The 24259-nt window shown below is 42.6% G+C and overlaps 1 protein-coding gene across 1 annotated transcript in view; it reads right to left on the bottom strand.

Moving 5' to 3' along the window:
* The window catches only part of SNTB2 (syntrophin beta 2), a 122017-nt gene that overhangs the window by 40057 nt on the left and 57701 nt on the right, over nt 1–24259 (bottom strand). The window contains exons 2-3 of the mRNA XM_043981133.1: nt 17951–18164; nt 1280–1490 (exon numbers count right to left, since the gene is read on the bottom strand). Coding sequence (XP_043837068.1) covers nt 1280–1490; nt 17951–18164 — 425 coding nt within the window. The remainder of the gene's footprint in view (nt 1–1279; nt 1491–17950; nt 18165–24259) is intronic.

The following is a 24259-nucleotide window of genomic DNA, read 5'->3' as shown; positions in this document are numbered from 1 at the left end:
GACCTAAAAAAAAAGTTGTGGTGACAAGATTTCTTTAGCAAAGTCTTACTTAGATGACCATTTATTTGACAAGTAAAGTTTTAAAATATGTTTTTCTGTGTGAAATATAACAAAGGATATTTTTGGGCGGGGCACACAGCTAGTGTCAAGTGTCTGAGGCCGAATTTGAACTCAGGTCCTCCTGAATCCAGAGCCTGTGCTTTATCCACTGCACCACCTAGCTGCTCCAAGGGATATTTTTTCAGAACAGAATAACAAATATTTCTTTTTGTTTGTTTGTTGGGGGTGGGGTGGGGGGGCAAGGCAATGAGGGTTAAGTGACTTTCCCAGGGTCACACAGCTAGTAAATGTCAAGTGTCTGAGGTCAAATTTGAACTCAGGTCCTCCCGAATCCAGGGCCAGTTCTCTATCCACTGCACCACCTGGCTGCCCCTCAGAATGGAATCATAAATGCCACGGTGCAGTTTAAAATATAAGAAGTGAGCCAAAGTGGGTGAACAGCCGTGAAATCTTTACCCTGCCTACTGAGTCCTTGGGTAGCACTGATAAATGCACAAACCCCCAAACTTGCTATGTTAATTACTGCCCTCAGCCAGCTTTAATGACAAGCAGTTCACAGGGTCATGGATGGGTCTTTAGAGGACATCTCATTCAAGCCCACATCCCTGACCAGTAAGTGGAGACCTGGGGTGACTTGCCCAAGGTGCCTGGTTAGTAGTAGATGGCACCCGGATTGTCGGACTCCATCCAAACCCCAAGTTATTTCCGCCACATCCACTTTATATTTAAAAATGTGTTACTGATGCCATAGTTCCTTCCCACACTCTCCTCCAGAATTCCACATATTCATCATTTCTTATTGCACAATAATATCACGTTACATTCACATGCCACATTTTTTCAGCCTTTCTCCAATCAATGGGAAATCACTATGATTCTAGTTCCTTGCAACCACAACAAGAGCTTCTATGAATATTTTGCTATAATTTGGTATTTTTCACGATTGCCTGTATATTCTGGATATTAGGTTTTTATTGATGATATGTCATACAAATAATCTTTTCCCAAGTAGAAAATGTATTAACATGACTTCACTTACCCTTGTTTACCCTTCCGGTAGAGATGTTAATACACAGAGATGGAAGAGAAGACAAGAGTCTAAGTAACCCCAAACTGGACAAATCATCCTTTGAATAACTAATGTTTGGCCAGAGATGCTTGGGATAGAACGTTTAAAAACCCTAAGCCTGCCCAAGAAAGGTCCCACATCTCGGCATACCTGTTCTGCCAACCAGGCGATGTGTTTGACCTCCTTGTTGCCTCCTGCTGTACAGGTAGCACCGAGCATGGTGTTGAGTTCAGCCAACACCTGTGGGAGAAGAGCCATGATGTTGGTATGGATGGCTATGAACCATGAGTGGGCGGTTGCAGTGTCCTTGCAACGAAGGATCAAAGTATTTCTGCTGTCGGGAGAATGGAGTTCTATCAATCTGTGTGAAGAAATAAACAAAAAGAGAAAACTAAGTCAGAAGGCACTAAGCATGCATAAGATTCAACTTAACCTCCAAGTTCTTAGAACCAAGAGATACTATCTCCCTGATTCCCCCAAGGGGCCCTTTTCTCAGAAAACCCACACATGCAAAAACAAATATTCAAAAGACCAAACTACAGACTTTGTTGTTTCAGCTAGTCACAGTGATGCTTCTGTTGGGGGAACCAACAGGGATATAATATTGTTTACATCACTATTTATCATGTGATCCTGCCCCAGTGTCTCTAGAACATGTGAAAAGCTTACCTATCAAAACTTATGAGCATGTTGAAAACAATGAGGTAAAGCTTTTCAAATATTTACAAAACTTCTAGTGCATTACCAAATAGGGAACAAAATTTTCCTGAGTGTCAAGAAGAACAGTCTTTTGTGAAACAATCTTAGTAATATATTTTTTTAAGTGAGGCAAGTGGGGTTAAGTGACTTGCCCAGGGTCACACAGCTACTAAGTGTTAAGTGTCTGAGGCCAGATTTGAACTCAGGTCCTCCTGACTCCAGGGCTAGTGCTCTATCCACTGCTCCACCTAGCTGCCCCTAATATTTTTTAATCTTAGGGATCTTTTAAAAAAATTCATTCATTCTTTTTAGCATTTAAAAAAAAATTTTTTTTTGAGTTCCAAATTCTCTCTCTCCCTCCAGGCCCTCCCCCACCCAATTGAGAAGGCAAGAAGCATATGGTTTTGGGGTTTTTTTGCAGGGCAATGGAGGTTAAGTGACTTGCCCAGGGTCACACAGCTAGTACATGTCAAGTGTCTGAGGTCGGATTTGAACTCAGGTACTCCTGAATCCAGGGCCGGTGCTTTATCCCCTGCGCCACCTAGCCGCCCCCTGTTTTTTTTGGTTTTTCTTGGTCAGGCAATTGGGGTTAAGTGACTTGCCTAGGATCACACAGCTAGTAAGTGTTAAGTGTCTGAAGCCAGATTTGAACTCAGGCCCCCCTGACTCCAAGGCCGGTGCTCTATCCACTGCGCCACCTAGCTGCCCCGCAACACATCATTTGTACAATTAAAGTCATGCAAAACATTTTCATATTAGCTATGTTGGTGAAAAAATTATTTGGTGATATTTTAAAGTAATGGATTACCATTGATTAAACATTCTACTAATAATGATAGAACAACAGGCAAGATGGCCAGTACTATTTTATCTAACAATTTAAAAAATTATATGACATAATTTGTATCACAGATAGACTAGACACTTTTAATGAAACTGAACAAACGATTTCCAGATCAATTCAAGAATTCTGGGTATTACTTTACATTTCGGACAAAGTTCCTCCCTGAGAGGGGCTTAAGCATCAGATAAATGAAGAGCTAATGATGCAAAGACAACAATGGATTCTAGCACGTATTTACACATCTTTCAAAAGGGAACAAGAAAGCTTATGGTCCTTCTTGCAAGGCCAAAGCTTCCACTTGTGCCTTCAGTCCCCTACCTTATTGTGCCTAGGAGAATTCCTCCTCATCTCGCCCTCCTTCCCATCCCTCCCCCCAATATCTTCAATCTCTTCGTGTTTATTGGCTCTCTTCCTGCTGACCATAAACATATCCTTCCCACCCTGAAAAAATCCTTTTCTCTGAGCCATAACTAGGAATATTTTCAGTTGGAAAAAACCCAGCAAGAAGGACACATAGATGCATTTCTGCTACACTGATATTTGCACCAGAGGAAGGGGCAGCCTGACCTTCCCACCTCTGGGTTTAAAAGAAAGGGAAAGCTGAGGTCTGCAAAAGGAGGGTATAGGGGCCAAAAGACGAAGGGGGCTGGAGTCCCACCCAAGAATGTCAGGCAAGGTGTGGGAAGGACAGTGAAGGGGCTCCAGGCCTGAGCCTCCTCCAGAGAGTGGTGCCTTGTGACCAAGCCACTGTGGCAGTTACAGCTTGGCCTTCATCCGACCACATCATCTCCTCAAGCTATTGTCCTAAAGATGACCATCTTTTTTTTTTTTTAAAGTGACTTGCCCAGGGTCACACAACTAGTAAGTGTCAAGTGTCTGAGGCTGGATTTGAACTCAGGTCCTCCTGAATTCAGGGCTGGTGCTTTATCCACTGTGCCACCTAGCTGCCCTGAAGGGCATCTTTTTAAAAGGCCTTCCCTAAGTTCTCCTCTGCTTCCATGCAGCTGAGATTTCATGTTAATGAACATCCTCTCCTAACATGCCTTCTGCTCTCCCTTGGATCTCCTCCCACCCTTTGTGATCATCATCCATCCCCCATCCTCTCAGAGCGTGGATGTAAACAAGGGTTCATTCTGCCCCCCCTCCCCCAAGAAGCTCACTGATTGGCTGAGTGACTGGCCATGACTTCTGGACAGGTAATACTGTGGAGTGTTTGGGGGGAGCCTTCATATGAGAGGTGGAGGAAGCCCAACAGCACATTCCTCCATCAGTCATCCATCAGCCCAAATGCATCGTGGGGTTGGATCTGATTGGAGGTGTTCAGGTTTGTGCCCGGCCCATTACAGTACTGAGACGGACTTGCCGCTATAACCCTTCCATACAGAGCTGCTGGGAGAATCTTTCTCAAGCACAGAGCTAACTGTACCACTCCAGTTTCTCTAGGAACATGTAAACACACCCTCAGTTTGGCACTTCCAGCCAACCAGTCCCTGCCTGGATTTCCACCCTTGTCACACGCTAGTCCACTTCACAGAATCCTCAATCAGATCAGACTGGCCTTCTTCCCGCTCCCCATCAAAGGTTCTCCTTCTCCCGCTCTGTGCCTGGGCCCTGCATATCCCTAGGCCCAGAAAGTGTTTCTTTCTCTTCTCTACCTTTTAGAAACCCTACTTTTCTTGGAGAATCGTGTCAAATGCCACCTTTTACACGAAGCCTTTCCAAATATTCCAGGTGATGGAGGAAGAGCCAGCCCTCCCAATAATCTTTCTATCTATTTTGTGTTAACTCTTGATAGAAAGGCCTCATATAAGGCCCTACATAAACCTGATATGAGGTTGGCCAAGAGTTTTAGAGCTCTTGCCTCGTTTGATCTTCACAACAACCCTGAGAAGTAGATGCCGTGTGTCTCTCTTTCGTTGTTACTCAGTTATTGTTCAGTCATGTCCAACTCTTCGTGACCCCATTTGGAGTTTTCTTGGCAGAGACACTGGAGGGGTTTGCCATTACCTTCTCCAGCTCCTTTGATAGATGAGGAAACTAAGGCAAACAGGCTGAAGTGACTTGCCCAGGGTCACACAGCTAGTCAGTGTCTGAGGCCAGATTTGAACTCAGGAAGAGGAGTCTTCCTGACTCTGGGCCCAGTGTTCTATCCACTGCACCACCACCTAACTGCCCTATTCTCATCATGAGGAAATGTGGCTCAGAGTAACTACAGTACAGCTGCTCAGTGACTGGCAGGCTCCGAGTCCAGCACTCCCATGACTTCTGAGCTCCTGAGGACAGGGTCTGTTATCCTTCTGCCTATGTGTATGGATCACTTCGAACAGTGCCAAGAACACAGAAGGTGTTTAATCAATGTTTGTGGGTTGACTGGTTGATCTGAACATGTCCAAAATGAACCTCGTTACCTTTGCCCCCAAACCCGTGTCTTTCTTTCCTAAGTTCCGCATGACTTTGAAGGTCCTACCATCCTTCCAATCACTGAGCCATGTCACCTTGGAGATGGCTCTGACTCATCCCTCTCCTTGCTCCTCCGCATTCAGTCATCTGTTCCACTGACAAGGTCTTTCATCGCTAGCTCCTTCCCTCCACTCATCCAAACACTACCCTTGTTCCTCTCCCTGCATCAAGTCTTTCCCTTCTCCAGCCTATCCTTCACTCAAGGGCTACAGAATCTTCCTAAGACATTGATCTGTCATGTGATGTCTCCTGCCCAAAAACTGTTAGAGACTCCCCATTGCCTGGAATTTAAGGCAGAATCCAACCCCTGCCTACCTTTCTAGCCTTATTTCATACTCTTCCCTTTCATGTATTCCATGTTCTAACCAGAGTGGCCTTGTAAACTGTCCTCCAATCCTGATACTTCATCTGACATTCCTCCTTCTTTTTGGCTTTTGGAACTCTGCAGGGATGAACCCAGATGCTCCTTACTCTGTGACGCTTTCTCTCATAGCACCAGTTATCAGTGCACTGTCCTCCCTCCTCCTTGTGTCATATGTTATGCCCACGCTCTTTGGGGTCTTTTGGATACCCAGTACCTACGACAATGAAACACACTCCATAAACGTCTGTTGAACTGAAATTAATTTAGCCATAAAGCCTAGGGAAAGGCTGGATACAAAACAGACACTAAATGGGAGGCTTGTCTTGGGAACATTTGACTCAAAAATCCACACCGGCTGAGAAAGGCAGAGAACAGCAAAACTGGGTTAAAAAGCCTGAATACGACTACAGCAAGAGAACCTGATTCATCAGGAAGCTTCCCCGACCTCAAAATCTATTCATTTCATCTGAGAAGAAATCTGCATTCCTGGCTGGAAGAAACTTCGTACAAATTTAACAAGGAGGAAAGCAAAATCTTATACTTAGGGGTTAAAAAAAATCACCTTCACAAATACCAGAGAACATTGCAGTGCAACATGACATTGGGCCTGAACTCTAGAAACCCGAGCTACAATTCTGCTTCAGATACTTACTAGTTATGTGACCCTGGGGATGTGTTCATCTGCCTGCCTCAGTTTCCTCAGATGTAAAATGGGGATAATAAAAGCACCTCCATCCCAGGGTTATTGTGAGGCTCAAATGAGAGAATTCTTGTAAAGCCCTTAGCACAGTGCCTGGCTCAATAGTAGGCACTGTGTAAATGCTAGTTGTCACTGTTATTGCTATTACTACTATTATTAGATGAGAAGAGGCATGACCAGAAAAAGGGCACTGCATCAAACTCCTTTTCTGACACAAATATGGTCCTTACACCAAACCCATGGAAGGATAAAGCAAAAAATGAATCACCCCAATATCACTAATGACTGTTGATACAAAATATCTGAAAAACATTTTTAATAGTGAGAATGCCACAACATAACCAAAAAATTGTTCATTATGACCCACTTGGATTTAGAGCAAGGATACAAATATAATTAAACATTTGGAATATAATTAGCATAGTTTAATACATTAATAGCCAAATCAACAAAAGCTACATAATCAACAAATGAAAGAAAAGCATTTGATAAAATACAGGACACATTTGTGTTAAAAATGTTAAAAAGTATAAAAATGGGGGGGGGGCAGCTAAGTGATGCAGTGGATAGAGCACTGGCCCTGAATTCAGGAGGACCTGACCTCAAATCCAGCCTCAGACACTTGACACTAACTAGCTGTGTGACTCTGGGCAAGTCACTTAACCCTCACTGCCCCACAAAAACAAACAAACAAACAAAAAAGTATAAAAATGAAAGGACCTTTCTTTTAAAAGGATCAAAAGAATTGATCTAAAACCAGGAGTGATCATGACTTGTAAGGAAGAAAAGAAACACAGCAAGTTTTCCTGTTGGGATTAAACAAGGATATTCACTATCTCTATAATTTGACTTAGTACTTGAAATGCTAGCTGTATTAGAAAGATAAGAAAAGGAAAAAATTCACAAACAGGAAGCAAAATTATCCCTATGTATAGGCAAGATGACTATTTTGGGGGTGGGGCAACTAGGGTTAAGTGACTTGCCCAGGGTCACAGCTAGTAAGTGTCAAGTGTCTGAGGCCAAATTTGAACTGAGGTCCTCCTGAATCCAGGGCTGGTGCTTTATCCACTGTGCCAGCTAGCTGTTCCCAAGATGACTATTTACTTAGAAAACCCTAAAGAATCAACAATAACAAAAACTGGTTAGTTAAAGCAACAGTTTCTCTAAGTTTTTAACAGTATACAAATAAATCCATGTCTATATCACATTTCTGACTATTAATAGTAGAAGACAAAGGAAAGTATTGAAAAATTCCATTTAAAATAACTATAAAATATGTAAAATATTTGTGAAGTATGTTATTAAAACATACAAAGGACTAATTTATCAAGTCAGCAACAAAACAATGTTTATGGAAATAAATGAAAATCTAAATAATTGGAGAAATACTTAGCCCTTTGTGACTTTATGTGTCATGGACAAGGGATGCTTAGGCATCATTATCTTGCCACAAAGAATAAAGAGGGGGAAATAAGCAGAAATTCAGTAAAAAGAGCCATCTTTTTAACAAGAGAAACAGAATCTGAGAGGATATACAAGGACAAAGTTTTCAAAAGAAGAAACACAAATTATCAACAAGCATATGAGGAAATCTTCAAAATCACTGGAGAAATGCAAATGAAAACAGCTCTGAAATATCATTTTGCACCTGTCAAATTGGCAATGATGATAAAAGATGGAAAAAGCCCATGTTGGAAGAGCTATGGGAAGTCAGGCACATTAATTCACTGTTGGTGGAGCTGTGAATTGGCACAAATAACAGTTCCAGAAATATACTTGAAATTATGTGAGAAGAGTTACTGACTGTTTATACCCTATAATTCAGCAGTCCAGATACTAGGTTTATACTCCAAGGAGGTTAATGTGTCAAAAAGAAAGGTCCCATGTGGAACAAAACACAGCAGCACTATTTGTAATAGTAAGATGCTGGAAACAAAGGATGTGTGAAAAGAGAAGAGAATGGCTGAAGAAATTGTTGAATATAAATTCAGACAAACATGGGAAGATTCATAAGGCCTATTAGTAAACAAAAAGGAGAGGTAATAAAATGATACATTCCAATACAATATGTCAATGAAGACACTAGAAAGTCAAAATACTTAGGTCAGATACAAAGCACAATGTTAGTTCTATATGATTGAGGTGAAATCACATATCCTTTCTGTTTACAAATGGCAAAGTACAAGAGAGGAGAGCTGGTCAGAATTACTTTATTTGGTGGCTTTGCTTGCTTTATTTTTATAGGAAGATACTAACTATAGTGGTGGTTGTAGGGAAGGGCAAAGTAAGGGTGATTTGGATGGTAGAAAAACAGGGAAGTATAGAAGGAACATATGACTTGGAGTATGAAGACCGTGGGTAGATTACTGGTTTGGGCATAGAAAACCTTTGTTAGCAGGAGCAGGAAGGAGTGTTTGCTCAACCTTGCCTCTTGAATACCTGCACTCTCACCGTCAGGATGATGACAGTACCTTACAAACCTTGGTTTTGTTTGGTCCTGGGATTTTGTTAGTATAGAAACTCTGGGCAGGAAAAATTCCCTCTACCAATTCAGACTGGCAGCTTTGCAAACCTTAAAAGCCCTCTATAAAAGTGAGTTATTGGGGCAGCTAGGTGGCGCAGTGGATAGAGCACCGGCCCTGGAGTCAGGAGGACCTGAGTTCAAATCCAGCCTCAGACACTTGACACTTACTAGCTGTGTGACCCTGGGCAAGTCACTTAACCCCAATTGCCTCACTAAAAAAAAAAAGTGAGTTATTGTTATTGCACTAGAAAGGGTGTTGTAGGAGTAACATTTACTCATGTGTTTGGGACCCAGGACAATGGGATCTGTCACACTGCCAGAAATTCACCCCATGGTCTACCACAATACTAATAGAACAACCACAAAACAATCAAAAGTCAATTACAGGGGGGCAGCTAGGTGGTGCAGTGGTTAAAGCACCAGCCCTGGATTCAGGAGGACCTGAGTTCAAATCAGGCCTCAGAGACTTGACACTTACTAGCTGTGTGACCCTGGGCAAGTCACTTAACCCTTACTGCCTGACCAAAAAACAAATCTAAAAAAAAAAAAAAAAAAAAGGTTCAATCACCCGTTGTCCAGAAGTTGCCCTTGAAAAGGTCTTCTGGTTTCCTTGAAACCTATAAAAACAATTTCTCACAAGTACCAATGGAAAGTAAATTATTTCCTATATTCTTCAGGAGGATCAAGAATACATGCTTCACATACTTAATATTTCTAAAAATGACCTGACAAGTTTCACTTCTCCTTGGGTATTTAGTACAGCTTTGTCATGTTTAAGATGTACATTCCTGACCATGATCCAGAAATCCAAGCTCCTACATCTTTTGTAGGACGATTTATTTCCACTTGATTGGTTTGGCATTGGGTAACTGGCTTGACATCCTTCACACAAATGTTCAAGATTCAGGCACAAACTTATGACAAGAAATCTCCTTCACCCCCTCCCACTGACCTACTTAGTACTAAATATAGGCATCAGTTTATCCTTATTTTCAGATATAACAAAGTTATTGAAAAGGTTATAAGTGAGTGAAGGAAGCAGAACCAGGGGAAAACTGTATGCAAGAACTTTTTTCTTGTTTAGTCATTCAATTGCGTCTGACTCTTCATGATCCTGTGGACCATAGCACAACAGTGCTGTCCAAGGGATTTTTTTTTTGGTGGGGCAATGAGGGTTAAATGACTTGCTTAGGGTCACACAACTAGTAAGTGTCAAGTGTCTGAGGCTGGATTTGAACTCAGGTTGTCCTGAATTCAGGGCTGGTGCTTTATCCACTGTGCCACCTAGCTGCCCCTCCCCTCCCGATTTTCTTGGCACAGATACTGCAGTAGTTTGCCATTTCCTTCTCCAGTAGATTAAGGCAAACCGAAGTTAAGTGACTTGCCCAGGGTCACACAGCTAGTAATGTCTGAGGCTAGATTTGAATTTAAGTCTTCTGGATTCTACTACTGAGTGAGGCCCAGCATTCTGTCCACTGAGACACCTAGCTGCTTCCTATGCAATAACTACAATGATGTAAAGAAAAATAGTATTAAAAGGTAACTGCGGGGCAGCTAGGTAGCACAGTGGATAGAGCACTGGCCCTGGATTCAGGAGGACCTGAGTTCAAATTCAGCCTCAGACACTTGACACTTACTAGCTGTATGACCCTGGGTAAGTCACTTAACCCCAATTGCCTCACCAAAAAAAAAAAAAAAAGGTAACTGCACTCTGATTAGCTGCAATGATGAACAGTTGCTGAAACACGTCTGCCCCCTTGGTAAGGTGGGGCACTATGGGAGCAGAACATGGCCAAGGCTGTGAGACAACAGCATTTCTTCAGCCGGTTTTGCCTAATTGTTTACCATTATTACAAGGGACAGTGGCATACTGGAAAATCGTTCAGTCACGTCCAACTCTTCATGGTCCCATCTGGGGTTTTCTTGGCAGATATTGGAGTAGTTTGCCATTTCCTTCTGCATTTCATTTTACAGATGAGGAAACTGAGGCAAAATGTCTTAAGTGACTTGGCCAGGGTCACACAGCTAGTTAGTGTCAGACTTGTTTTGAACTCATCTCTTCCCCAAACTCTATCCACTGAACCACCTAGCTGCCCCTACTGGGAAATGCCTGGGGTGTAAAGAGGCATCACTACATCTCTGAATGGGTACCATTCTCTAAGATATGTTTCCTTTGACATGACATAAATTCTAGATTCCCAAACCGTAGGAATCTCAGTAATCAATTAGCAGGAAGACTGGTACAAAAGCAATTGATTAAATGTCTGATCAAACAGTTCAGAAGTGCATGGACTATGGAGGGCTGTTTCCCTAGGCACGTCCCCAATTACCCATTTTTAAAAGTTTGAATGGAAAGTGTCTTGAAGCTCAAAATTGAATCACATAAAATCCAAAGGCTCCTTCCAGTGCTCAATTGATCAGCTCTGGATCGACATTAGGACCCAGCAGATCCTTCCTTCAAGAATTCAGCTCTCATATTATTGGAGAATCACAGTAAAGTCTTTTTTTTTTTTTTAAATAGTCTACCACTGTTTTAAAAGCACAGTTCAAATGAAAACCCTGCTAATAAATACACTATGGCAGGCTGCCAATCATTGCTGGGGCCCATAGGAGAGCAAGAGAAAGAAAGCGTGGAAGGCAGCCACAGTATGAGCAGTGTTGGCCTTGGGCCAAACCACTGGGAATTTTCTGTGAATTGTAATTACATTTTGATCAGATGAATCAAGTTGTGGTCTAGGCACCCCAGAGCACAGAGCCCCCTAAGTTTAGCTGTTCTGGGGTCCCGTGTTTGCTTTGGCTTCCGAGACGCTTCTCCGGCACTTATTTAATCAATTAAAGACAAATGCTGAGTCTGGTGGCTAGACTGGGAAGTTAACACTTCCACTCTAGTTTATCTGTGGCACAAAGCCCAAATTATCTTTGTATGGAAAGTATCCAGGGTGAAGATTATTGAAGCATCCTGTACACACCCAAAGAAAACAGGGCTGCATTTCCAAAAGGCGCTTGTATGAGAACACCGTGTTCCTTCTGAACTCTACAGAACGCTAAATAAATATACATTGCCCACAATAGTCATTGGCAAAGACCCGAGCTTCATTCTCTCTTACACGAATTTCTCAACACTGGACTTAGCTTCCACTTTCCTAACATGAAGCCCTTGTTCAAAGGGGTTTAGAGACACATTATAGCAGTCTCAAAAACTGAAATTAGAGCGAGATCCAGAGAAAACTGGAAGAAACTGCCTGTTTACCCTGCTGCCTAATGATGTGTTTGGTACCCTTAGGAAGTAGAACCAAGGAAGAGTGAATAAAAGAAATTTAAGTAGAACACAATATTAAGTGAAGGCAGGAAGAAGCATGGCCAGACAACAGTACCTGTGAGAAAAAGATCTGGGGCTTTTAGTGGACCCCAAGCTCAAAGAGTGACCAGGGTGACAATGTATGTCCAGAGCTAGGGATCAGGATCTGCTTGGTGCCAGGGAGAACAATGAAGCCCCCCCACCCAAGCTCCCATTCTACTGTCAGCACCGGCAGGCCAGATGCTGTGTCCCTTTAAAAATAAGGCAATTAGGTAGGGAAAGCTGCAGCAGTTGGGAGGGTAGGGGTGAGGATAAAAGGACGGATCGAGTCACAAGATGACTAATCTAAAGAAAAGTGATATTTAGGCGGGAGAGGAAAAGACTAGGGGCATGAATCATCCTCAGCAAGGATTTTAAGGGTGCCCCTGTCTAAAAGGGATTACTAGCCTCATACTTTGGCCCAGCAGGCACAACTAGGGAGAAGGAGGGTAAGCTGGCAGGTCTCTAAAGGAAGCACAGGTGGCTAGGAGAGGGAAGGAGGGCGTGTCTGCCTCAGTCTGAAAGTCTCCCAGCAGGGGTTTTTCGACTTCTCAGGGAAGCTGTTCTGTGCTTGGGAACCACTGAGGTCCCTAAATAGCGTGAGATTACTGTGAAAAAAGAGCTTAGGGGGCAGCTAGGTGGCGTAGTGGATAGAGCACCAGCCCTGGAGTCAGGAGGACCTGAGTTCAAATCTGACCTCAGACTCTTAACACTTACTAGCTGTGTGACCCTGGGCAAGTCACTTAACCCCAATTGCCTCACTAAAAAAAAAAAAAAGAAAAAAGAGCTTAGGCCCATAAGTAAATAGGAGAGCAGCTAGGTGGCTTAGTGGATAGAGCACTGGGCCTAGAGTCAGGAAGACCTGAGTTCAAATCTGACCTCAGACACTTACTAGCTGTGTGACTGGGAACGAGGCATTTAACCGTTTGTCTCAGTTTCCTCATCTATAAAATGAGCTAAAGAAGGAAATGGCAAACCACTCCAGCAGTATCTTTGCCAAGAAAACTCCATGGACGGTATTGGCGGACAGTACCGGACCATGGTCTATGGGATCAGAAGAGTGGCACACGTCTGAATGACTCAACAACAACAACAAAGAATAGAGATTCAGTTGCTTCAGTTTTAAATGTTGAACTCAGCAGAGACGGCAGTGGGCCCAGACAGAAGAACTGGTAGGCCGCTGATCTAGCAGGAAAGGCCACACGGAAACTATATGGTGGAAAAAACAATGGACTTGGAATCGGGAGAGACCCAGGTTTGAACCCTGCCCTTGACACTAATGTAATCATAAGCAAGTCTCACCTAAAACCTTAGATTTCTCATCTGTAAAGTGAATCTAGAATGATCTCCCTGGCGGGCTTTATCTTGTAAGGTTAAAAGAAAAATGACATAAAGTGCTTTGCAAATCACTATAAAAATGTCACCCACTGTTGTTGTAGTCATCTTTATTACCATCATGAGAATCCATGACCACGAGGCTATCTCCTGCCCAGGACTGTAAGCAGCAATGTAGCTAATTTATAGCTAATTATATGAAGTTGTCACCAATTAATGTCCTGATGACAGAAGACCTGCTTAAACCTGACTCTTTTCACTGTTCCTACTTGAATGGGGCTGCTCCCCAAGGTTTTACCTCTAGCAGCTGCACTCACCAGCAGGCCTTTTTTGGCCTGTTTTAGACACACCTGAGGTTTAGGCTGCAGTGTCTGTGGAAGACTGGAAGCCTCAAAGCCAGCTCACACTTGAAGTCTAATGGGGCTTCTATTTACAGAAGCTGGCATGGGAAAAACACAGAACCACAGGGTGAGCACTCTCCTCCTCCCAAGCACTCAAGGTGATTTTGTAGATATTCATTGGTCTAACCATGGTGTCTCTCTCTTGGCTAAAGAAACAAAAGGGGAAAGGACCTATATGTGCAAAAATATTTATAGCTTCTCTTTTTGTGGTGCCAAAGAACTGGAAGTTGAGGGGATGCTCATCCCTTGGGGAATGGCTAAACAAGTTGTGGTATATAAATGTGATGGAATTCTACTGTGCTGTAAAAAACGAGGAGCAGGCAGATCTCAGAAAAACCTGAAAGGAATTACATGAACTGCTGCTGAGTAAAGTGAACAGAACCAGGAGAACACTGTACACAGTAACAGTAACATTGTGTGACAGACTTAGCTCTTCTCACAATACAATGATCCAAGGCAGTTCCAAAAGACTCATGGTAGAATAATGCTCTCCACATTCAGAAAAAGAACCATGGAGTCTGAATGCAGATCGAAGCATGCTATTTTCACTTTTTATGTTGTTGGTTTTTGCCTTTTGTTCTGATTCTTCTTTTACAACAGGACTAATATGGAAATATGTATAACACGATTGTACATATATAACCTATATCTGATTGCTTACCGTCTTGTGGAGGGGGAGAGGGAAAGGAGGGAGGGAGAAAAATTTGGAACTGAAAATCTTACAAAAATGAAGGTGGAAAACAATCTTTACATATAATTGGTGAAAAAAATAAGATACTATTAAAAAAAAAAGAAAAGAAACTTCAGCGGCTCTCAGTAGCCCTTTGGATGAAACACACACTCTTGAATTGAAAAAAGGCCTTCACCAAGTGGCTGCAGCCTCCTTTTGTGACCTTACTGCTTCCCTCCATACTGTGCCCATTCTTGTTCCCTATATTCCAATTCTGTCTCCCTCCCACCTCCTCCATGGGATGCACTCCCTTCTCCCATCTCCTCTCCAACTCACAGTATTCTCTTCTTGCTGAATGGCCTCGGAAAGTTTATTCTAATCAGGGAGGGCCTTACCAAGAACCACCATTTCCACGGGCATCACCAAAACTGCTACCCAAGCACAAGGCTCACTTTTGTTGGCACCTGCCATCCCCCACTTCAACAAGCACATTATGTTTCAGTCCCACAAGAGTACATCAATTATTCTGTGCTGGGCCAGACATGGGACATGCCCCTGCTAGTATAGGCTCCATATTGGAACAAAATGGGACCGACACTTATTGACCATTTAACAATAAAGCAAAAGACATTTACCAGGCCATTGCAGAAGAAGGCTATTCAAACATTGCTAAGTATGGAGGACACCTCGAATAGATTCAGGTGACGGAAGCTCCCTTTATCTACTTTACCCATGGCCATCTACCAGCTGAATCTCTGAGGTTTTCCCTCCCAACCTGCTTCCCTTCCTCCCGCCCCGCCCCCTTCAGTACTTCAGACTTCATTGTACTGGGTCTAAGCCTTCAGTCCCCAGGGCCAACCAACTGTTATTCCTAAAAACAAGGAAAGCTAGTTGGCACAACAGATACAGTGCTGGGCTTGTAGTCAGCAATACTGGAGTCTGAATCTTGCTTTGGACACTTACTAGCCATGTAACATCTTTCAGCCTCAGCTCTGCCATCTGTAATATGGGGATAATAATAGTTCTTGCCTCACAGAGTTGTGGTCATCTATGTAAAGCGCTTTGCAAACCTTAAAGCATTAAGTAAATGCCAGCTGTTTTTACTATTACCACTAATCATGACACATTACTCCTACCACACTTGCCCTAGGGGACAAAATCATAACTGAATTGGAGTCCTATGCCAGGGGCTCTTAAACTTTTTGGGGTCATGGATGCCTTTGCTAGTCTGACTGACATGGGGGTTGGGACATAGCCAGGAATTAAGGGACTATTAAAGTTTAAACTGGCCATCAGGACAGACACACCTAAGAAGTTGAGGGAGACTGAATTCTATGGCAGGAAAGTCAGTTGGGCAAGGTTACTACCTGAGCTAGGAGACAGAGGCAACTCCAGAGATCAGGACAATCATTCCAAGAAAATCCCCCCCTTCCCCCAGGAATCTTTTCTCACCCCACCCCAAAGGGCATTTTCCATTGTTAGGTGGTCACCCCATCTACTGTCTAGAAAAGCTGTGGCCTCCTGTTTCATTCAAGGAGAAAGAAGTCTCTAAGACATCTCCTCCCCTCGAGGCAAAGTCTTTGACTTCCCTCTTGGTCACTTTCTCCAGCACCCAAATAAAAGACCATTTTACTCTAACTGGATTGTGTTGGAGAGGTGTAATTTTTTTTGGAGGGGGGGGTATGTGTGAGGCAATTGGGGTTAAGTGACTTGCCCAGGGTCACACAGCTAGTAAGTGTCAAGTGTCTGAGGCTGGATTTGAACTCAGGTACTCCTGAATCCAGGGCTGGTGCTTTATCCCCGAACTGTAATTCTTTAAAGAGGAATACTGGGGCGGCTAGGTGGCGCAGTGGATAAAGCACCGGCCCTGGATTCAGGAGTTCCTGAGTTCAAATCCGGCCTCAGACACTTGACACTTACTAGCTGTGTGACCCTGGGCAAGTCACTTAACCCCATTGCCCCGTTAAAAAAAAAAAAAATTAAAAAAAAAAAAAAGAGGAATACCTAAGAACCCCTACCACCTATTTCTCCGTGACAATACTTACACATGCATAAGCATAAAACACCATAGGTGGTATTTTTGTGTGTGTGTGTGTGGTTTTTTTTTTTTTTGGTGGGACAATTGGGGTTAAGTGACTTGCCCAGGGTCACACAGCTAGTAAGTGTCAAGTGTTGGAGGTCGGATTTGAACTCAGGTACTCCTGAATCCAGGGCCGGTGCCTTATCCACTGTGCCATCTAGCTGCTCCTCTAGGTGGTATTTTTAAAAATTTAAAATACTACTGTATTTTCTAAATTAATTTCTTATTGCACCAGTTTTGGCAGTAAGCATATTATTATTTTATTAATATAATATCAGTAAAGAATTGACCTTGTGTCTCCCTAACTTCTCATGGTCTCAGGCCATCAGATCTAGGCTGTCTTTAGAGGGAGGGCCAAGCCAAGAGCTCAGAGTGAGGCTAGCCAAGGTTTTATCCTCTTTTGATAGAGGCGGGTCATTCATTCTACATTGATCAAAGCTAACTGGTTAGCATCATTCAATTCCATTGGTTGACAAGACTTAAAGGTGGTATAAATTAAAATGAACTCTAAAGATGACCCTCACTCAAGTTGCCTAAGGCAACTAGAACTAGACAAAAGAGTCTATCTCCATTTCTTTTGTTCCCTTGGATTTGTCCCAGGCAAGAGCAGAACTTTCTGGAGTGGGAGGTCTAAAAATAATCTCTGGGTCCCCCCAAGAAATCCATTATTAACAATTATTTTCTCACAGGTAAATAAGGTCATTGGGCCTCTAGGTGGCACGGCGGACTGGAGTCAGGCAGATCTGATTTCAGATCTGGTCTCAGGCACTTACTAGCTCTGTGACCCTGGGTGAATCATTTAACCTTGTTTACCTCAGTTTCCTCATCTGTAAAATGAACGGGAGAAGGAAATGACAAACCATTCTGGTACTTTGCCAAGAAAACCCCCAACGGGGTGATGAAGAGTTAGACATGACTGAAATGACTGAACAAGTAAGGTCATTATACTAGTGTATACAAGTGTATACAAGGAGGACAATGGCAGTAACACAAGAGAGCTCAAAGAAGACTTGAGAATGGAGGATACATGTGGGGATGGGCATCAGATGACATTCAAGCTGAGAATTAGAATCACAGAATGTTAGACCTGGGAGGAATCTGAATCGTTGGGCACCTTCACTTCACAGGTGTGGATACTTGGCCAAGTCTGTGTGGTTTCTACCTGAAATACAGCAGGGCTGGGACCTAGACTCAAGTCTCCTGACTCCCTGGCCCCTACCACATAAGGAATTTTCACCTTCTAAGAAGAATATCAAATACATAAATAAGAACAGCAATCACGGGATCTTAGACTCCTATGGAGGATAACTCATTTAACAGGGAACACAGAAGCAGCTTAGCCCCTACTTGCCTCCCAGTTTTCCAAAGTCACAAGCATTCTATTGTTCATTGATCTATCCCTCTCACCTGTTCTCTAGATCTGGCATACTCAGGTTCCTGGTAGCAAAACACATTTTGAGAGGAATGACCTTCCTGTCCTTGGTGCCATGTTGGTGTTTGGGGGAGCCCGAGTCCTCACTGCCACTGAAGCTTGGTGACTGGGGGGCAACCCCTTCCCAAGGCAGATCCGATACCAACGATGGCTTCTTGATATATGGAGTCACTTCCCGGATGAACTTGACTATGAACAAAATCAGGAGAGAGGAGCAAATTAGTCTTTTTGCATGCTCTAGAAATGCACAATTGGAAAACAGGCATGTTCTTAACATAAAATAGATGGTGAAATATCTTATTCTTCATAATAAATGACATGTCACTGTCGGGACATGGGAGGGGACATTTAAAGAATCTAAATCCTAGGGCAGCTAGGTGGTGCAGAGAATAAAGCACTGGCCCTGGATTCAGGAGTACCTGAGTTCAAATCCGGCCTTAGACACTTGACACTTAATAGCTGTGTGACCCTGGGCAAGTCACTTAACCTTCATTGCCCCCCCCCAATATATATATAAAAATCCAGAGGGAGAGGGAAGGAAAAGAAAAGAAATTTACATGATAACTTTATTATATATTTAGGTGGAATAGCAAGTTGTACATAATAGATTTGTAGTTTCATGCACAGTCTAAGTTATGGAAATGCTTGTTTTATCACATAAATAAAAAATAAATAATAATATAAATCTAAGTTTTGGGACTGGTATAAAATGATAGTTTCATTTCACTACATAGGAAACACGTCCTTTGCCTTCATCTCTCATGAAACAGATTGTGCGAAGATGTATGGAGATAAGATCTTCACGACCCAGGAACTAGACAAGTTGAGGGAACTTTATCTCAAGCCATATTAATATTGAAAACAAACAGTTGGATGCAGTTCAGTCAAACTCACAACAATCAATGCCTGATTATTCCACTAAGAGCCATAAAAATGTTGCATCAGCACTCCCTTGGCCCTTGGCCCCCAACATGTCAATGAGGCAGACCATTAGCAATATTCTAGGAAGGGAAGAAAAATCATAAAAAACAGTAGGCATATCAATAATGTACAGCATCAGAGAGATGCCAAGTACTGTGAATTTTTACCCACTTGCCTTGTTTTCAATATGTACAGAAACTTAAAAAAAAAATTAGGACAGTTCTAAAAATAAATATTGTATAATAAAGTATTGTCGGCCTATCACTTCACATATGAATATTTGGGAAGAGGATGCAAGTTTTAGCTGTGGTCAGCAAAAGACCCAAGGTTATTGTTTCATAAGTTACATGTGCTGAAATTAAACACAATATAGAAAAAAGCTGAGGCCAGCAATTTGGGGAGAATATTGGTATTTTGCACTTCCATATATATCACAGTTCTTTTTGGGTGGGGAGTGCAAAGGGCTAATTTAACTCCTTCGTGGCACCGAAGAAAATTGTCCTCAAAAAATAAGCCAGGGCCCAGTATCCATAAAAATGCCCATTTCAGGTTTAAATCTAACTTTGTTCTTTGAAAGGCTGACTCAGGCCTTTTAAGGCTGGTCTTAGGCTTGTGCTTTCAAGAGGATTCCATTATGAGAATTCTGGCAACAATACCCAATAGTTTCCAGTTACTGCCAAAAGCTGATACATGATTTTTAACATTCTGGTCATTTCAAACAATTTCTACTGTGAAAGACACGCCGAATACTATAATTAAGGTTCCAATATCCCCCAGAGGAGTCTGGTTCTCCTCCAAAATCCATATGATCCAAAATACCTTGTTAAGTAGGATACCACCACCCCCCAGCAAGGCAACCAACTCTACAATTTGAATGTAACAAACACTACTTCTTTGGTGGATTCATTAGGAGGGCAATGGCTACTATATCTGGGCCATATCCAGACCAGTGGCTAAGGGAACAGATGGCAGCCCTTGTCTGGTGGCAGGGAGCCGTATTATAGCTCAGCCTTGCGAGACGTGAAAAATAAAAGAAAGTAAATGGGGAGCCTCTTCAAAGAATTTAAAGAAGTTGTTGTTGAGTCATTTTCAGTCCTGTCTGATGCTTCATGACCCCACATTTGGGGTTTTCTTGGCAAAGCTACTGGAGTCATTTGCCTTTCCTTCTCCAGCTCATTTGACAGATGAGGAAACTGAGGCAAACAGGGTGAAGTGACTAGCTCAGCATCACACATCTTGTATGTGTTGAGGCCACATTTGAACTCAAGTCTTCCTGACTCCAGGCCTGGCACTGTATCCACTTTGCCCCCTAGCAGCGCTCAGAGAAGGCCTGCAGCTCTCTTTCTGTTGTAAAGGTATAATTAGCTGCCTTGCCTGCTCCAAGGACCTCAGTCTGCATACAGAGCTAACTCAGGATAAAGGCAACAAAGTCACCCACCAGCTTTCTTCCACTGTACCGTATTTAATTCACAGCATTCAGTTAGGTTGGGTTGGGGAGGGAAAGGGGATTTTACTGAGGGAAAAATAATTTCTCCCTTGAATAAAATCTCCTCTTCCTCCCCAGCCCCATTTAGCTAAATACTGGAGCCTGGAAAGTATTTAAGGAGTTTTGATCTAATGTGATTAGATTTCTTTTTCTCCCCCTTCTCCAGAAAACTTTCACTAATACCTGCCTCCTCAAATTCCAACTCTAAAGGACAGCCGACAGTAATTACCAGTCCAAACAGCCAGCAGAGCCTTGCTATAATGATGCCCTCGGGGTCCCTGCCCTGGGACCACCGTCTTAACACTGTTCTTTAGATCCTGAAATAATTAAAGACTCCTGGATACAGTCCAAGACAGGCCAAGATAATAACGAGTTGAGTCCTACTCAACAATGCAAAGAATACCAAGGTTCCCAAATAGTAAGAAATATACAAGCTGACTAACTTCTCAACCTTGTGCAACCTGGCTCCCCAAGTCATCTCCCTTCAGAGTGAACCATGATCTCTTAATAGCCACATAGAACAGTTTTTCTCAGTTGCCTTCCATTTTGGATGCAGTCCTGCAGCCTCTGACACTGGCCAAACCCACTAGGTTTGCACAATGAGGCTCTCGGTTCCCCTTCCACTGGTCAGTCAGCCTTCCCTTTCTCTGTGTTTTTGTGGGATCTTCATTCGCACTCTGCCCCACAACGGGGGATGTAATCCAAGGCTCTGTCACAAGTTCTCTCTCTCTCTCTCTCTCTCTCTCTCTCTCTCTCTCTCTCTCTCTCTCTCTCTCGACTTCATCCACACTCCTGAATTTCACTAATCATCTCTACACCTGACACCCCCCCACCCTCCAGTCTATACATGCAGCTTTCGTCTCTCTCCCAAGCTGCAGCTTAATGCATCCATACAAAACTTGGTACTTGGACAGCTAGGTGGTGCAGTGGATAAAACACAGGCCCTGGATTCAGGAGGACCTGAGTACAAATCTGACCTCACACACTTGACACTTACTAGCTGTGGGCAAGTCATTTAACCCTCATTGCCCCACAAAACAAAACAAAAAGAACCTCAGTACTTTCCCCCAAAACTTAGCCTTCTTCTGAACTGCCCTCTCTGTCCTTCCAGTGGCCCAGGCTGTACCCTTGGTGTCACCCCTGATCCCTTGCTCTCAGATGCTCCAAGTCGCCCATCAGTCTCCAAATCTGTTGTTCCTACCTTGGTCTCTCTCACATCTGCTCCCTTCTCATTCACTCAGCCGCCATTCTACTCTGGCCTGGGCCCCTGCCACAGCCTCCTCCTTGATCTTCCTGCTTCAGTCTCTCTCCACTCCATTTCTTCCTATGCCCAAGGGGTTTTCCTAAAGAGCAGGCCTGACTACTCTGGGGGGTTCTCTATAGGCTCAGACTCAAATACAAACTCCTGAGGTCAGCTTTGAAAGCCCTTCCCAGCCTGGCCCCAACCCACCCTTCTAGGATTCTGGACCTTATTCTTTTCACATGAAGCTACACTTCTGCCAAACTGGCCTATTACTCAGCTCAGGTGCCAGCTCTGGCAATGAGGCCTTTCCTGACAGGCCCTCCCACCCCAGCCACCTGAGGGAATCACTTACTATTTAATTTATGGGGTGATGTAGATTGTTCTTTCTCCAGGTATACTATAAACTTCCAGAGGGCAGGAGCTGTTTCATTTTGCTGTCTCCTTATAACAATAGCTAACATTGATACAGCACAGAGGAGAGAACCAGGAGAGAAGAGCTCTATAAGCAAGCCCCAAACACCAGTTATTGAACCTTTCCATTCACTCAGCCAAGGCCCAGTTTTTATCAGAGAGATGGGTAAAATGCCCATTTGGTTTTTCAGTTTAAACACACAGTACTCTAAAAGTAGTGTTCCTTTCACACTGAATAAGGACAGAAGGGCAGAGCTGGGCAGGCCCTTTGGAGTTCATCTGTACCTTCCCCTCATTTTATAGACAAGGAAACTAAAAGGAGGGCAAATAGCTTGCCCAAACTCACTTAACTTACAGGTGGGGGGAGCACTCAAAGTGGGGAATAGGTAGATGATGGAAAATAAAGTTTAAATCAGGTAAAGTTACAGTAAGACGTGGAAATTTTCCATGTAAATGTTATACAGCTGAGGTGTCACACAGCCAGCAAAACTACTGAGTGAGGCCCAGTCAGCATAAAATGTAATTGATAAATGTCTAATAAAATAAATAAAAATACAATACAACATGGATAATGCTAATTTATGGTTTTCTAAGCCAATATGTGACTGGCAAGGATCCATTTCTTTTTTTTTCCTGATTTTTTTTCTTTATTTAGTATTTTATTTTGCCCCAATTACATATAAAAACAATTTTCAACCTCCATTTAAAAAAATTTGAGCTCTAAATTCTCTCCCTTGTAAGGGTCCATGTCTATTTGAGTTAGATACTACTTTGATACAGGATTAAGAAAACAACAGTGAGGAGGGTTTGATGTAAATCTGTCCCAAGGAGTAGGGAACTGATCATGAATGTTTGGGTGCCTCTACAAGTTATCATTGGATTCCTCATTGTGACATGGAGGTGATCCTGGGACCCTGAAAGCTATGTCAGGAGTGGACATGGTCTGCAAGATTCTACCATGCTGGGAAAAATTTGAGTATGTTCCTAGCAACATCCACCCATAAGGATGGAGAGGCTCATCACCAGAAGGCTGGCCAATTGTGAATCCCTTGGCCATGGCAACAAAGAAAACAAGAAAAATAAGAAAAAAGCACTCTGTTCTCTGCGCCATACAAAGTGGTGGGTGACAGAGGGTACTAAGAGCCAGAAATTTAGACTATCTATAAGCATTAACTTAGCTGTTGGGACTTTATATGTGAGACCCTTGACTAAGGACCATTAAATAGGCAAATTATTGGAAGCATGATGGACCATGTGTTGGGCTTGGAATTAAGACATCTGATTTCACATGCTGCCTCAGGAATGTCTTAGATATATGGCTATACAGCAAATCACTTAAATTCTCAGCCTCAGTTTCCTCATCTGTAAAATGGGCATAATAATAATAATAATACTTGCCCCAAAGGGTTGTTAGAGCATAAAATGAGAGAATATATGTAGCTTGTTTTGCAAACCTCAAAGCACCAATATTATTATAAATGAAATCAGAAAACAGAAGAAAATTGCAGCTAAGTGGAAGGAAGGGTTCACAGGTCAATCAGTGTAAAGAGTTACTTGTTGTATGTTCAAATACAACAAGAAACATCCTTTCATGGGACATTTATTTGGTCACCTTGCATTTCAGTGCACATGATAAAATATTTGCAAAAAGACCACAATGAAAATAAATTTAGCTTATATACAAATGTGTTGCGGAGGGTGAAGAGGTAGTGAAATACTACAAAGAATTCAGGAAGACCCTTAAAATTAAACAAAAATATTCTCTGATCTTCAGTGACATAAGAGTAAAGATGGACCTAAGGCAAGGTCAATGAAAAAAACAACAACAAAACATGGTAGAAAATCTGGTTCAGCGGTAAATAAATGAGAGGCCTAAAACTTGTAGACTGCACAGTCTTGCCTCAAGAATACTTTATTCAAGAAAAAAAATCCATGGTAGGCATCAAATAACCTAATTTAAAAAAAGAAATTGACTCTATTTTAATGGACAGGAAATGACTCATTACTGATGTAGAAGTCATTCCAAAATTATCTGTCTCTACATAACAAGACCACTTGCTTGCAAGAGCAAATATAAAAATATTTAACAAGAAGAATAAAATGAACATCTGAGGTAGCTGGTGATGCAATCATGATAGTACTGGGAAAGCAAGAAGATCTGAGTCCAAATCTAGACTCTTACAAGATGTGTGACCTTGGGGAAGTCATTGTAACCTATGCCTC

This window comes from Dromiciops gliroides, chromosome 2 (assembly GCF_019393635.1).
Source record: "Dromiciops gliroides isolate mDroGli1 chromosome 2, mDroGli1.pri, whole genome shotgun sequence".
Lineage (NCBI taxonomy): Eukaryota > Metazoa > Chordata > Mammalia > Microbiotheria > Microbiotheriidae > Dromiciops > Dromiciops gliroides.
Note: the sequence above shows the minus strand (reverse complement) of the source record. Positions and strands in the feature narration are given on the sequence as shown.